This window comes from Plutella xylostella, chromosome 29 (assembly GCF_932276165.1).
Source record: "Plutella xylostella chromosome 29, ilPluXylo3.1, whole genome shotgun sequence".
NCBI classification, from domain to species: domain Eukaryota; kingdom Metazoa; phylum Arthropoda; class Insecta; order Lepidoptera; family Plutellidae; genus Plutella; species Plutella xylostella.
In genome coordinates this window covers 4,913,717-4,926,633 of record NC_064009.1, presented here as the reverse complement: position 1 = coordinate 4,926,633, position 12,917 = coordinate 4,913,717, and the positions used below count along the sequence as shown (strand labels likewise).

At 43.3% G+C, this 12,917-nt stretch overlaps 1 protein-coding gene across 1 annotated transcript in view; it reads left to right on the top strand.

The window, feature by feature from the left end:
* The window catches only part of LOC105394599 (nucleoprotein TPR), a 32,468-nt gene that overhangs the window by 10,587 nt on the left and 8,964 nt on the right, over positions 1–12,917 (top strand). Inside the window, exons 3-12 of the mRNA XM_048631868.1 lie at positions 2,863–3,056; positions 3,759–3,845; positions 4,177–4,303; positions 4,656–4,789; positions 5,263–5,391; positions 6,885–6,998; positions 7,475–7,610; positions 8,699–8,798; positions 9,472–9,626; positions 10,891–10,979. Coding sequence (XP_048487825.1) covers positions 2,863–3,056; positions 3,759–3,845; positions 4,177–4,303; positions 4,656–4,789; positions 5,263–5,391; positions 6,885–6,998; positions 7,475–7,610; positions 8,699–8,798; positions 9,472–9,626; positions 10,891–10,979 — 1,265 coding nt within the window. The remainder of the gene's footprint in view (positions 1–2,862; positions 3,057–3,758; positions 3,846–4,176; positions 4,304–4,655; positions 4,790–5,262; positions 5,392–6,884; positions 6,999–7,474; positions 7,611–8,698; positions 8,799–9,471; positions 9,627–10,890; positions 10,980–12,917) is intronic.

Below are 12,917 nucleotides of genomic sequence, written 5' to 3'. Positions count from 1 at the left end.
TTGTGGCGAAAATGATCATACAGAAGTTATGGAAGACAGGCCTAGACTGGGATGATTCTGTAGAAGGTGAGCTACTTGAAGAGTGGTTAACTTACAGACAAGATTTGAGCAACATTAAACACATCACGATACCAAGGTGGTCACACAACTCCACTACGTCGAAGACGGAGTTACATGTGTTCGCAGACGCTTCCCAGGCAGCTTATGGAGCAGCAGTTTATATCCGAGTCGTTGAAAACGAAAACGTTTATGTGAGCCTCATTACTGCCAAAACCAAAGTTGCGCCTGTGGAAAAGCAAATTTCTATTCCTCGACTAGAGTTATGCGGCGCAGCTATGGCAGCTGCACTAATCTCAGAAGTTTCTCAGGTATTGAACATCAACAAGGAAAATCTGCACGCGTGGACAGACTCAACCATCGTCTTGGCATGGTTGAAAGGCGGAGCAAGTAGATGGAGCACATTCGTGAGCAACCGAGTGTCCACTATACTCAACATATTAGACTACGAGCAGTGGGGTCATGTTGCTACAGACATGAACCCAGCAGACTATGCCTCAAGAGGATTACCAGCTTCACAATTATCGAGTCAGTCATTATGGTGGAGCGGTCCCGCTTGGCTATCTGAAAACGACATCAATGTCAGCACACCAGACATTGAAGATACTCAAGAAGAAGAGAAAGTTAAGACTTTAACCGCTTTGATAAACACAGAAGATGAGCTAATTTGGACAAAATTTTCTAACTTACAGAGAATGTTGAGAGTTATTTCTTTTGTAAACTCCGTAATCTTTGCCCCCTTCTTGATGAAAGTGGCATATAGTCGGCGGTCGTATCCAACAATCGCATACGGACTATGACACACAGCATCCTATAATATTACCTGCTACGAGTCATCTTAGCAGACTAATTATTGTAGATGCCCACCAGAAGACAATGCACGGAGGACCCCAACTAATGCTGAATTATTTGAGGTCTAAATTCTGGATCATGCGAGCGAGAGACCTATGCAAGAAGAGTTATCGAGAGTGTGTAACGTGCATCCGATATTCTGTGAAGAATACTACTCAAATGATGGGACAGTTTCCAGAAGTGAGACTGAAACCCAACAGACCCTTCAAGTCAGCAGGTGTCGATTACGCAGGACCCATAAACATTAGGTTTTCACCCGGTAGAGGTTCGAAATCCTACAAGGGATACATATGTTTATTTGTGTGTATGGTGACCCGCGCCATCCACCTTGAAGCTGTCACGGACCTGACTTCAAAGGGCTTTATCGCAGCATTTAGGCGATTCACTGGAAGAAGAGGCCATTGTTATGACCTCTATAGCGACAATGGCACCAACTTTATCGGCGCAGACAAGCAGTTGAGAGAGATGTTCAACAGCGCCAAATCTACATTTCCAGGTGAGTTAGCAGAGTTACTAAGTTTAGAACGCACCACATGGCATTTCATCCCCCCCCGGGCCCCGAACTTTGGCGGAATTTGGGAAAGTGGAGTGCGCAGTACCAAGACACATCTAAAAAAGGTAATCTCAGACACTACACTTACGTACGAGGAACTAGCTACCGTCTTATCCCAAGTGGAGGCTTGTTTAAATTCGCGGCCAATAACTGTGCTGAGTGACAACCCGAATGACCCCCTCCCCTTGACACCGGGCCACTTTCTGATAGGTGAACCTTTATTAAACTTGAGCGATGAGAACTATACACTATATAATTCAAATCACCTAGAAAGATGGAGATTAGTTCAAAAAATGGTCACCGATTTCTGGAACAGGTGGTATAAAGAATATTTGGTAACGTTAAATCAAAGATATAAGTGGAACACAAAGAATGCTGAGCCAGAAATCGATGATGTAGTTATATTAAAGGAAGACAATATTCCACCTAGCAAGTGGATTTTAGGCAAAATTGTACAAAAACATGTCGGTCCTGATAATATTACACGCGTTGTATCCGTCAAGTGTAAAAACGGCATCTTTAAAAGACCTGTGAGTAAAATATGTGTCTTACCTGTAAATAAACTTAGCACCTAATTACTATAATTAGTTATCGGAGTAAAATTAAATGATAAAGTTATAAAAATAACTACTCAAATTATCTTTACCTACCTAAGTATTATGTAATCTTTGTGCCTATAGCTACTTATAAACTAGATTATAATACTTACCTTTGAACTTATAAACTAAAGTAATAAATGTAGGTACTTACCTTCATACTTACCTTACCTGTTGCTTATATGCTACATTAACTAATGTGTATACCTACAAAATAAGAAATCTTAGTTACATACTTACCTGTGTCATAATAAAACTCATAAGTTCATAAACCTGAGTTGTTATATATCAATTGTTATTTTTGTGTTAGTATATAGTATGGTGGGCGGTTAAATAAGAAATTCATATTTAAACTTAGCCATGTATTTACATAAGAATGTCAGTCACTAGTTCTTTAAATTGAGTACCTATGTATAAGTACATCTGTTGTTTTAAAATACATACACCATACTTGCTTAATAATTAAGTCATAAAACACATTGTGTTATTATTCCTTGAGTTAGGTATCTTATATTGTACTTAAATATTTCAAGTTTCGTTGCATATTTTGTGTTTACTTAGTGATTTTGTATTTAAATTGTTTAAAGAACTGCGTCCTTTGGTGGGCGGAATGTCCAAACGCAAAACCTCATATAGGTACCTAGCTATACATTACTATTACAGTCCACTAAAATATCGAATAGGGTAAAAGCAATTTTTAGTCTAAATAAAATCATTACAAGGTTCGCACGTCTTTCAATCAAAAGATCCTCCACGCAAAATTCAACCTTACGGCCTTAACAACTAATTTGCTAACACTTCCAGGCGTAGCGCAACAGAGCGTGTCAGCGAGCCGTCGCGGCGGCGAGACGCCCCTCGCCTCCATCCGGCCGATGGCTCAAGTCGGGCCGACGGCCCCGCATGATGCACACACCACGGAGTACATGCCGGCCTCGTCGTCGCGCCCGCTGCCGCGCGCCGCCGTCGCCGCCTCCACCGCGCCGCCAGAGTCTACGCAGGTCAATATTACAAAACAATACACTTTATTTGCACCAAGAACAAAAATTACAAGAAACAAAACTTAGAAATAAAACAGTACAAAGAGGCGACCTTATTGAATATTAGATAGATAGATAAATAAATAAATAAATAATAAAAAAATAAATAAATAATTCTTTATTGCACACTAACACAGAAATTACAACAGGATGGCATATGCACAACATAGAAGTTAGAATTGGCGGCCTTATTACTAAGTAATTAACATTAAATGGAGTTCGTTAGGGTTCCGTGTACCTCAAAAGGAAAAAAGGAACACTTAGTTTTTGAGTTGGCGTATATCAGACGTTAGGTCATGTGTAATGCGCTCTAAAAGTAAACACAAAGCTCTCTTAAGTATTTTTTTACATCAGAATACTGCATGGACCATACGTGGGTAGGAGCTAAGCTGGCAGAGCTTAAAACAATGAAACATGTAAAAAATATATACTCTAAACTGATACTAAAGTTCCACTCAAGAGAGCCACATAGGTGTAGGAGCGGCACTCCCAGATTTATAATTGCTGGAAAGCTGGCTCAAGTGTTAGATACGTACTATTACATAGAATATCATTTATTTGTTTCTTGCTTCCATCTTCTTCAAAAGCGCAGGACCATTTCTTTATGAACATAGCTAATGTTGAGGTTCATGTAATGTAACAGTTGTTATTTTATTTACCCAGGACATGGACACGAGCGAGGCGGGCGGCGCGGGCTCCAGCGACGCCGCGCAGTCCTCGTCCTCTGCACACTCGCAGACGCCGCAACAGGTAATTATGTTTTATACTGTTGATCCTCCTCTAAGTAGTATAGAATCACTATCAGTCGTACAAAGAAGACCATACCTACAGACCTAAAAAGATTGTTTGTAATTAAAAATGTAACCCTGATAGATATTACTAAGTTCTATCCATCCATTGTGTATAATACTGGAAGCGGCCATGATGGTTTTCCGATTTCGTAAGAGATTTTCATTCATAACAGGAGCAATGGTTCTGAATGTGAACTACACAGTATTTTATTAGTAAACTACAACTAAGAATGAAGTGACCCACTACCACTTTTTTGTTATCTAATCTAAGAACATTTAATCTATTCCAGGCAGTGGCGCTGGTACTGCCGCGGATAGAGCAGCCGGCGGGCGCGACCAGCTCGGCCGCGGCTGTGGCGTCCGTCCCCGCCAGTACCTCCGCCGTCGCCACCGCCGCCGCGCCGCTACCCGCCTCTGGTAATATATTACTTTCAATTTAGTATCAATAGTATGGTCAGAATGTAGACATAAAATAATAAAAAATCTGTAATAATCAGTCTTGAAGCCCACATTTTCCACGAGTTATTAGACGTAAAACAATTTCCTGTGAGAATTCGTCCTTTTAAAGTTATCTCCACACTAACAAAAATAGCATACGGATACGCCACACGATACAGTAAATCTCACGTTGATTGTGCTTGCTCATCGACATTATCAGTCAACAATCTTAAACTGCTGTGCAGGCAGGACCCTACCAAAGCCCGCTAGTACTAGCAATATTTAAGTATAATTACTATAAATTTAATATAACCATATTTCTCCCCAACAGGCAGCGCAGTAGCGGCGGCCGAGACCCGCGCCGAGGGGGCCGGCGTGAGCACGTCGCACGCGCCCGAGCGGCCCGCCAAGCGGCCGCGCGTGCAGCCGCGCCCGCCGCCCAGCGCCAAGCGGACCCGCGTGCAGGTCACTATCACCCTTGTTGCACTAGCTAATAGAGCGCGGTGTTTAAAGCGGGGTGCACGAAAGGAGCCTCCCTGAGTGACGTGTCACCTGGGGCACTCTGTGCAGTTAGGTACCGACTGACGCCAATTTATTGGCCAACCCTAGTTTAGGCTGCCTGTCCACCAAAGCGGAGCGAGGGAGCGGAGCGGAGAAACAGACTAATGAGATTGCATAAAAACTCCGCTCATGCAATTTGCGCTCTGCTCATTGGACATTGGATTTTTGCCTCGCACACCGCGTCGCTACCTCGCTCCGCACTGCTGGACAGGCAGCCTTATATAATGCGCTAGTATTTGTCGCCGACACTTTAAGAAGTGGCCTGTCTGTTTACCTTTCATAACTTTTCCTTTTAATTTACGAACTTATATTGTGTTACTGTGCGTGTATGAGAATGTAATCTTTATAAATAAAATAAAATCATCATCTTAATCCAGGGCTTCGAGCGTTCGGTGGAGGTGGAGTACCAGGTGCCGACGTCGTCGCGCTGCGACCAGGAGGACGAGGGCGTCATCGTCGTGGACTCGGAGGAGGACGACGAGCGCTGCACCGGCACGTTGTACCGGGTGAGTGGCGCGCGTCATTACTGGCGGACTCTAAGGGCCTTACCACAAAAACTTAGACAGTGTTTAACAAGTGTTTAGCGCTGTCAAACGCCTACAAAATCTGTCAAATTTCGTTTTAAACACTTGTTAAACAATGTCTGACGTTTTTTGTGGTAGCACCATAAGGGCCTTACCACAAAAACTTAGACAGTATTTAACAAGTGTTTAGCGCTGTCAAACGCCTACAAAATCTGTCAAATTTTGTTTTAAACACTAGTTAAACAGTGTTTAAAGTTTTTTTGTGGTAGCACAGTAAGCGTTTGGAAAGCCTAGTGTAGGTCTTCCTTAACCGATCGGCGACATAGGTACAAATTTGCGTTTACTGACCTCTACTCGAACGGTGTAATACCCGCACGGGCCTAGTGTAGGTCTGCGTTAACCGAGCGACATACGAACTTGCGTTTACTGACCTCTTCTCGAACGGTGCAACACCCGCACTCGGCATGCAGACGAGGTAATCCAGGGCTTGGAGCGCTCGGTGGAGGTGGAGTATCAGGTGCCGACGTCGTCGTGCTGCGACCAGGAGGACGAGGGCGTCATCGTCGTGGACTCGGAGGAGGACGACGAGCGCTGCACCGGCACGTTGTACCGGGTGAGTGGCGCGCGTCATTACTGGCGGACTCTAAGGGCCTTACCACAAAAACTTAGACAGTGTTTAACACCTGTTTAGCGCTGTCAAACGCCTACAAAATCTGTCAAATTTCGTTTTAAACACTAGTTAAACAGTGTTTAAAGTTTTTTGTGGTACCACAATAAGGCGACATAAGAAACTTGCGTTTACTGACCTCTACTCGAACGGTGTAATACCCGCACGGGCCTAATGTAGGTCTGTGTTAACCGAGCGGCATACGAACTTGCGTTTACTGACATCTACTCGAACGGAGTAACACCCGCACTCGGCATGCAGACGAGGCAATCCAGGGCTTGGAGCGCTCGGTGGAGGTGGAGTACCAGGTGCCGACGTCGTCGCGCTGCGACCAGGAGGACGAGGGCGTCATCGTCGTGGACTCGGAGGAGGACGACGAGCGCTGCACCGGCACGTTGTACCGGGTGAGTGGAGGGATAGATGGCGGCGAGATGTTGCCTTTACGGGTCTTGGACGCGTCGACGACTCGTCAAATATATGCGACCAAGGGTTGCGTCGCAGTCGCGTCGGTTAATGTATGTGAGATACTTCGCGGGCGTATCGTAACGGGAAAACGGCCTTACTAATATCCTCTCGGGCATCCAAGATGTACACCCGGTCACATCAGACCACTATTATGGAAAAATGTAAGCCAAGTTCTCTCTCGATTTACACATAGCGCCGCATAACGCTGTAAATACCGATAGGTATTTTCAGCTTTATGCGGCGCTTTGTGATAAATACCAGGAAACATTAGAAAATACAATCTATCACAGTTTACTGTTGAACATTAGGTCCAAAAATGACTAATCATGTATTATATCCGTAGGAAGGTGAAGAGGAGGAGGAAGAAGACATGGAGGAGGAGCAAGAAGTGGAGGCCGGCGAGGAGGAGGAGGAAGAAGAAGAGGCTGGCGATAGCGAGACCGCCGCCGCCCGGCAGGTGTGTATCTTGTGTACGAGTTGATAAGGCTCATTTTACTTTGAGTACTTTTGGAGGAATTGAAATACGCGTTGCATGCTCTTTAGTTGTGCAGTTACCTACGACCTGTGTATCTAGTGTCTGAGATGATGAGGTGATCACTTTACTTTGACTGGATTTGAAGGAATTGAAATACGCGTGACCTGTACTCTTAGTTCTATAGTTTATATGATTAATTTAGGAACATTAGAAAGAGCTATGCTTCGCTATGCCGGTGTCACATCTGAGAACGTGAAGCATACAATAATTTAAATATGACATGCAGCGCTATGATTTGCTGAGTTATCATCGAACAGGCTGTACGTTCATTTATGTCTCTGAAAGAACACTTTCTAGCGATTATACAGACAATCTAAGTTACTGACAGTATGTAAATAACGCATAACAGATAATACTTTTTCAAATAAAATAATATTTTATGATTGTGTCGCCCCCAGGACTCCCCCGGGCAGTCGCCCGAGGCGGGCGTGGAGGGCGAGCTGGAGGAGGGCGCGGAGACGGCCGAGACGTCCGCCGACAGCGAGCCCGCGCCGCCCGGCCCGCAGATAGAGGCCATCAGCAGCGGCACTGAGCGTGAGTACATACATACATACATAGATATGTCGCAGGCATCTGGTTTAATCTCCTGTTTGATTGAACCGCCAGCCCGTTCATTGGATGACGCTACTCAGTTGAATGTCTAAAGAACAACTCGTCATGTGGTTGACTGTAACGTCCAACGTCTTGACTGAACGTTATTCAGCGAAGTCCTTAAATGGGATATAGTACAGCAACTTTATAATGTCTGGTTAGGATGAACATGACCAGACAAGAATCAACAAAAAGACTATGTTACAAAGCTCTCATCTCACAAATTAACTAAACAATAACAATAAACGTACCTTGATATTGTTGTTCATAATTATCCAGTTTCAGCACATTTTTTTCTTTGAAACTATCCGCCGGCGGTGTAATAATAGGTAAATCCATGTTGTCACACTATTTTAACATAAATAACGCACTTTAAAGCTAATTTATTTGCAAAAAATAACAATACAAGTGCTTTTTGTGTCAGCTGTTCGCTGTTAGACGCCATATTTGTTTTATTCACCACCTGACTGATTTAAAGTCCGCTAACTAGTTGGACGTTTTGTGACGCTTGTACAATCAACGTTCGGCCTAGTCATACAACTGAATAGCGTCATCCAATGAACGGGCTAGCGGTTCAATCAAACAGGAGATTAAACCAGATGCCTACGACAGATATATGAGCTGCATTGCCATTGTATCTCGTAACATAAACAAAACACTCCCAACTTGTCTTTCAGAAATCCATGCCATCCTTGCATGGTAAACAGAGTGCAGGATTTCGTCAACTTTAACATCATAATTATAATATAGATTTTTTCCTAATCTAACAATAATATATGATAAGATGGCGATTACCCGTAGATTAAAGAAAGAACAAATATAACCTGTGTAACTTACTGTGTAAATACTAAACCCGTTACCGTTTATTCATCAATTTAGTCAGTGTTACCGCTACACCATTCCGTTGCTGTCACTTTATCGTTAGTTAATAATCGGACATTAGGTCATAACAATCCCTCCCTCGGCACACTATACTTTTACGCGACCCACAATTATCTTCATATCACTTACAAAGTACATTCTGTTCTCAGCGAGTGGCGCCCTCTCGCTCGGCGGCAGCGGCGGCGACGACGGCGACGACAGCATCGTGCCGTCCACGCCCACGCTCTACGTGCCAAGGAGGAATGACGGGTAAAACAACCTTATTCACTGGCCTTTAGGCATTGTGTGCAGGCTGCATTATGTAGTATAGAAGGAATGAATACATAATACAAAACTTCTGTATGCATACATGCTAAATGTAGTCTAGATGTCGGAAATAAGTCTGTTTGAATGTTGAATGTTAGTAAAGCTTGAAAGTGCAATGAACTCATGTTACTGTCTCATCTTTCTATCTGCAATAGATGTGGTATTCAGTATTGCGGGAACCGTTTAATATTCTTCCAGGATTTATAATATAATTATTGTCATCAGGTACAATGGTACCATGCTGGACCGCCCATAGGCTTCCCTCATCCAACCAACGCTAAACTAACGCTAGTCTTTGGCTTATCGCTCTTCTGCGATAGTGAAAGGATTAGCCAGTGAGATTAACTGCACCAGACGTTGATTAGTTACTTGGGGAGGCTCCTTTCTTGCATGCCATTGTACTGAAGAGTTCTCAGTTGACCATTTCATTCATTGCACTTTACACATGTCGATTAACTGCCAGATTCAATGCCTCTAGAGTTATTGAAACTGGCAGTAAGACCGTCATCTAAAGGGTACAGCATAGTTAGACTGGCTACACTGCAAAAAAGCCTACTGTGTATAGAGAGACCCCCCTTGTAACAGTCTTCCAACTTAACAGTGGTACCCCCCACAGGTTCGGCGAGGCGGTAGTGTCGCCCCTACCGGGCGGCGGCGCGGGCGCGGGCGGCGCGCGCTTCACGTTCGCGGAGGCGGGCGCGGCGAGCCACCACGACACGCACGCCGACCTCGCCGCCGCGCTGCCGCCGCCGCCGCCGCTGCACCAGCCCAGTTAGTATACTTTTACTACATACATACGAGGTGACCCCGCTTTTCGTTGTTATACTATTACTATTCTTCATAAATGAGAGCCGAGACCTTATCCGTTATACAACCACAACTCGTACCACGAGGTTAGTATACGTATTGTTAAGGTTACTTCATAAAGCTGATGGGGCGGTAATGCAATTCCAGTCTGCTGCTGGGTCTTAAATTTTTCGTATGAAACATCAATCAGCTTTACGCCATATACGGGTGAGTCCGCCGCCTGTCTGACAGGACCTTTACCGTGTCGTTGACAAACACTAGCGCTAGACTAGGGTTGTGACTGAGGTAAAATCTTCATATTCGCGGAGGCGGGCGCGGCGAGTCACCACGACACGCACGAGGACCTGGCCGCCGCCGCCGCTGCACCAGCCCAGTTAGTATTTTTATTCAGTCAGCCGATTGGGCGGAATGACAGCGATATCACACAATGTCGCCAGTCACAAAGTCAGGATTCAAGTAGCAGGTTGACGCTTTACATAAATACAGTCATATTCTCACAACTGTAACACCCCAAGGGGTAGTCAGATTTGACTCGAAAGCGAGCCCGCTTTTTCACTGTACTCACCCGATAGGTCGCCAGTCGTATCGCCGTTTTTGAAAGAGAATCCAGATGTGCAGGTTTCCTCGCGAGGTTTTCCTTCACCGTAAGAGTACGCGGTATAATTGTAAATTTCTTATTGTCTAAAGAAGTCATGGCAGAATTGGAACCTACAGTCTCAATAATAAGAGCCGAGGACTTTATCAGTTTCACCTCCACGACGTTAGTATAAATATTGTTAAAGTTACTTCATAAAGCCGATAGGGCGGGAAGGCCAAAGGAATGCGTCGCCAGTGTGCTGCTCGGTGTTTACATTTTCCGTATGGAGCACACAGCAACATGTTAATGGATGTCGTCGCCTGGTCGTAACGGATCTTTGGCGAATTTCCAAATGTCATAAAACAAAAGTTGTCTAGAATTAATGACCCCAAAAGTTGTTCAGAATGACCCCTTCAGTCTCCTCTGTTCGGCTTACCATACCACTTTTTCAACACCCTGTAAATAGAGCTAGAGTTTGTCATTGTAGTGAAAGGATTAGCCAGTCAGATTTGCGACCTGATTACTTCGGTTTTTTTAATTACTAAAACTGTACAAAATTACATAATGGAATGATCTAATGCCATATACAATTAAACTTAAGATAGATAGGTAAGAAGCTCTCGTACATTAGCTAATTACATAATTTTCCAGCAGGTGGCGAGGAGGAGGAGGAGCAACGGGGCGAGGAGGAGACGCCGGCCGTCAGCTCGCAGGGCAGCCAGCCGCCCTCGCCGCACCAGGTAACATTCAACACAACCATCCTAACTATCCTAACTAATATTATAAATACAAAAGTAACTGTGTCTGTCTGTTACTCTTTCACGCCAAAACTATTGAACGGATTTGAATGTAATTTGGTATACATACGGTCTAGCTAGACCCTGGGAAAGAACATAGGCTACTTTTTATCCCGGAATTCCCACGGGAAAACTTTTTAAGGCGAAGCGAAGCGCGCGGGAACAGCAAGTAGACTAATACATTCTAACTAACTAGCATAAATTAGTCTATGCCTTACGTATACAATTATTTACCATAAATTAGTCTATGCCTCTACGTATACTAGGGTTGTCACACGTCATCATCATCAGCCCTCCATCGCCCACTGTTGGGTGCAGGCCTCCTTTTGTGCCGCTCTTCTATCTATCATGGCGAGCTAATTTTCCGCATCTGAGGTGGGCCATTATGCGTGAAATACCTAAAGGGTGACTAGCTATTAAGCCACCCAAGCTCACGCCAGAAAGCCAGTGCCGCTCTTGTCACTTGGTTGCCTTTATTATACAGGTGGAATCAGTGACGTCCTGTACCTTTATCTATGTATCATAGTAAATTTCTATTAAACCAAATAACGTTTAAAGAATACACGTTACTCAAACATTTTTCACAAAAACATTCGTACAGGTAGAACATACTCAACTCGATGATTTTTTAAATGTTGGGAACGCAAGACAGACGCAATACATTGCCTTTCAAGAGTGGCACCAATGGTAACAGGAAAGTCACTGATAACACGCTGTTTTAGAGACGAAGTCGTATTTTCAAAGTCCATTAATGCCAATATGTGGAATTTTATCAGTTTTCTTCCACAAGGCCAAACAAACAAACAATATGGCCGACGGCGAAACGATGTACTGATCAAAATATGCAACCTCCATCAAATGTGCACCTCGCTGTCAACGTTGACCTTCATTTTTAGCATAGTCATGTTTGGAAATGATTGGTTTGTTCAGTGTTACAACAACTGTTTCCGGGACTGCACAGAAGTATGATTAAGTCATTTGTGAAGATTTTAATTAAACAAAATTCTAAATAGTAAACAAGTACTTGGCAAATTTGTTCCTAAGTTCTTTGTCTGATAAGAGCTACCGTTGATTAGGCGACATTTTCGAGACTCCTTCATGAATAAAACAATACCTGGCATTTATGCATTTACAATTACATTCAATTAACTGAAAAATTAGGACATTTAATCACTTGGACAAATATGTACACGGAAGTTGCTACATAAATTTTATGAAATATTATATTCACTTCCTAACTGATGCCATATTATTACTGTGAAATATCTTGCATGTCTAATATGTATAAACGAATATATCGTCGGATGATGTCATCCGCTGTTGCGTGCTGCGTGCAAGTACATCCAAAACTACTTGCAAATGAGAAAGTGTGTTTGTTTCTTGGTCAGGTTGTGGATGACTAAAGAAATTTAGAATGCAGGGCAGTAACATAATAAGACCGTGTTCGACCCAGGGAAAAAGACAACACTCTGTCATCAAATTCCTCATAGAGCCTCTTTACGCTTGTAACTACAAAAAATATCAAGACTCATAGGTGGATGATAGATGAATACAAGAATATTTTTACGGATGCATACAAGCAATACTTAATCAATACAGCTTGTTAGCTCTATTCATACATACATAGGGATAAATGTCAAAACATACTGATACCGTACATAATATCCCAAAATTCGTAGGGGTTATGTAGCAAAACGTCCTAAATAGCTAAATCCTTATTTATTTATATAAGGCACTTCAACATTACATGTTACCATACACAGCATACACTTATAAAAGAAAGCTTAGAGAGGTAATTATCAATAACATGTACCAATTACAGGCATGCTCAACACTTGTTAGGCACATAACAAAACATACTTACATAGAGGTTATTCATGA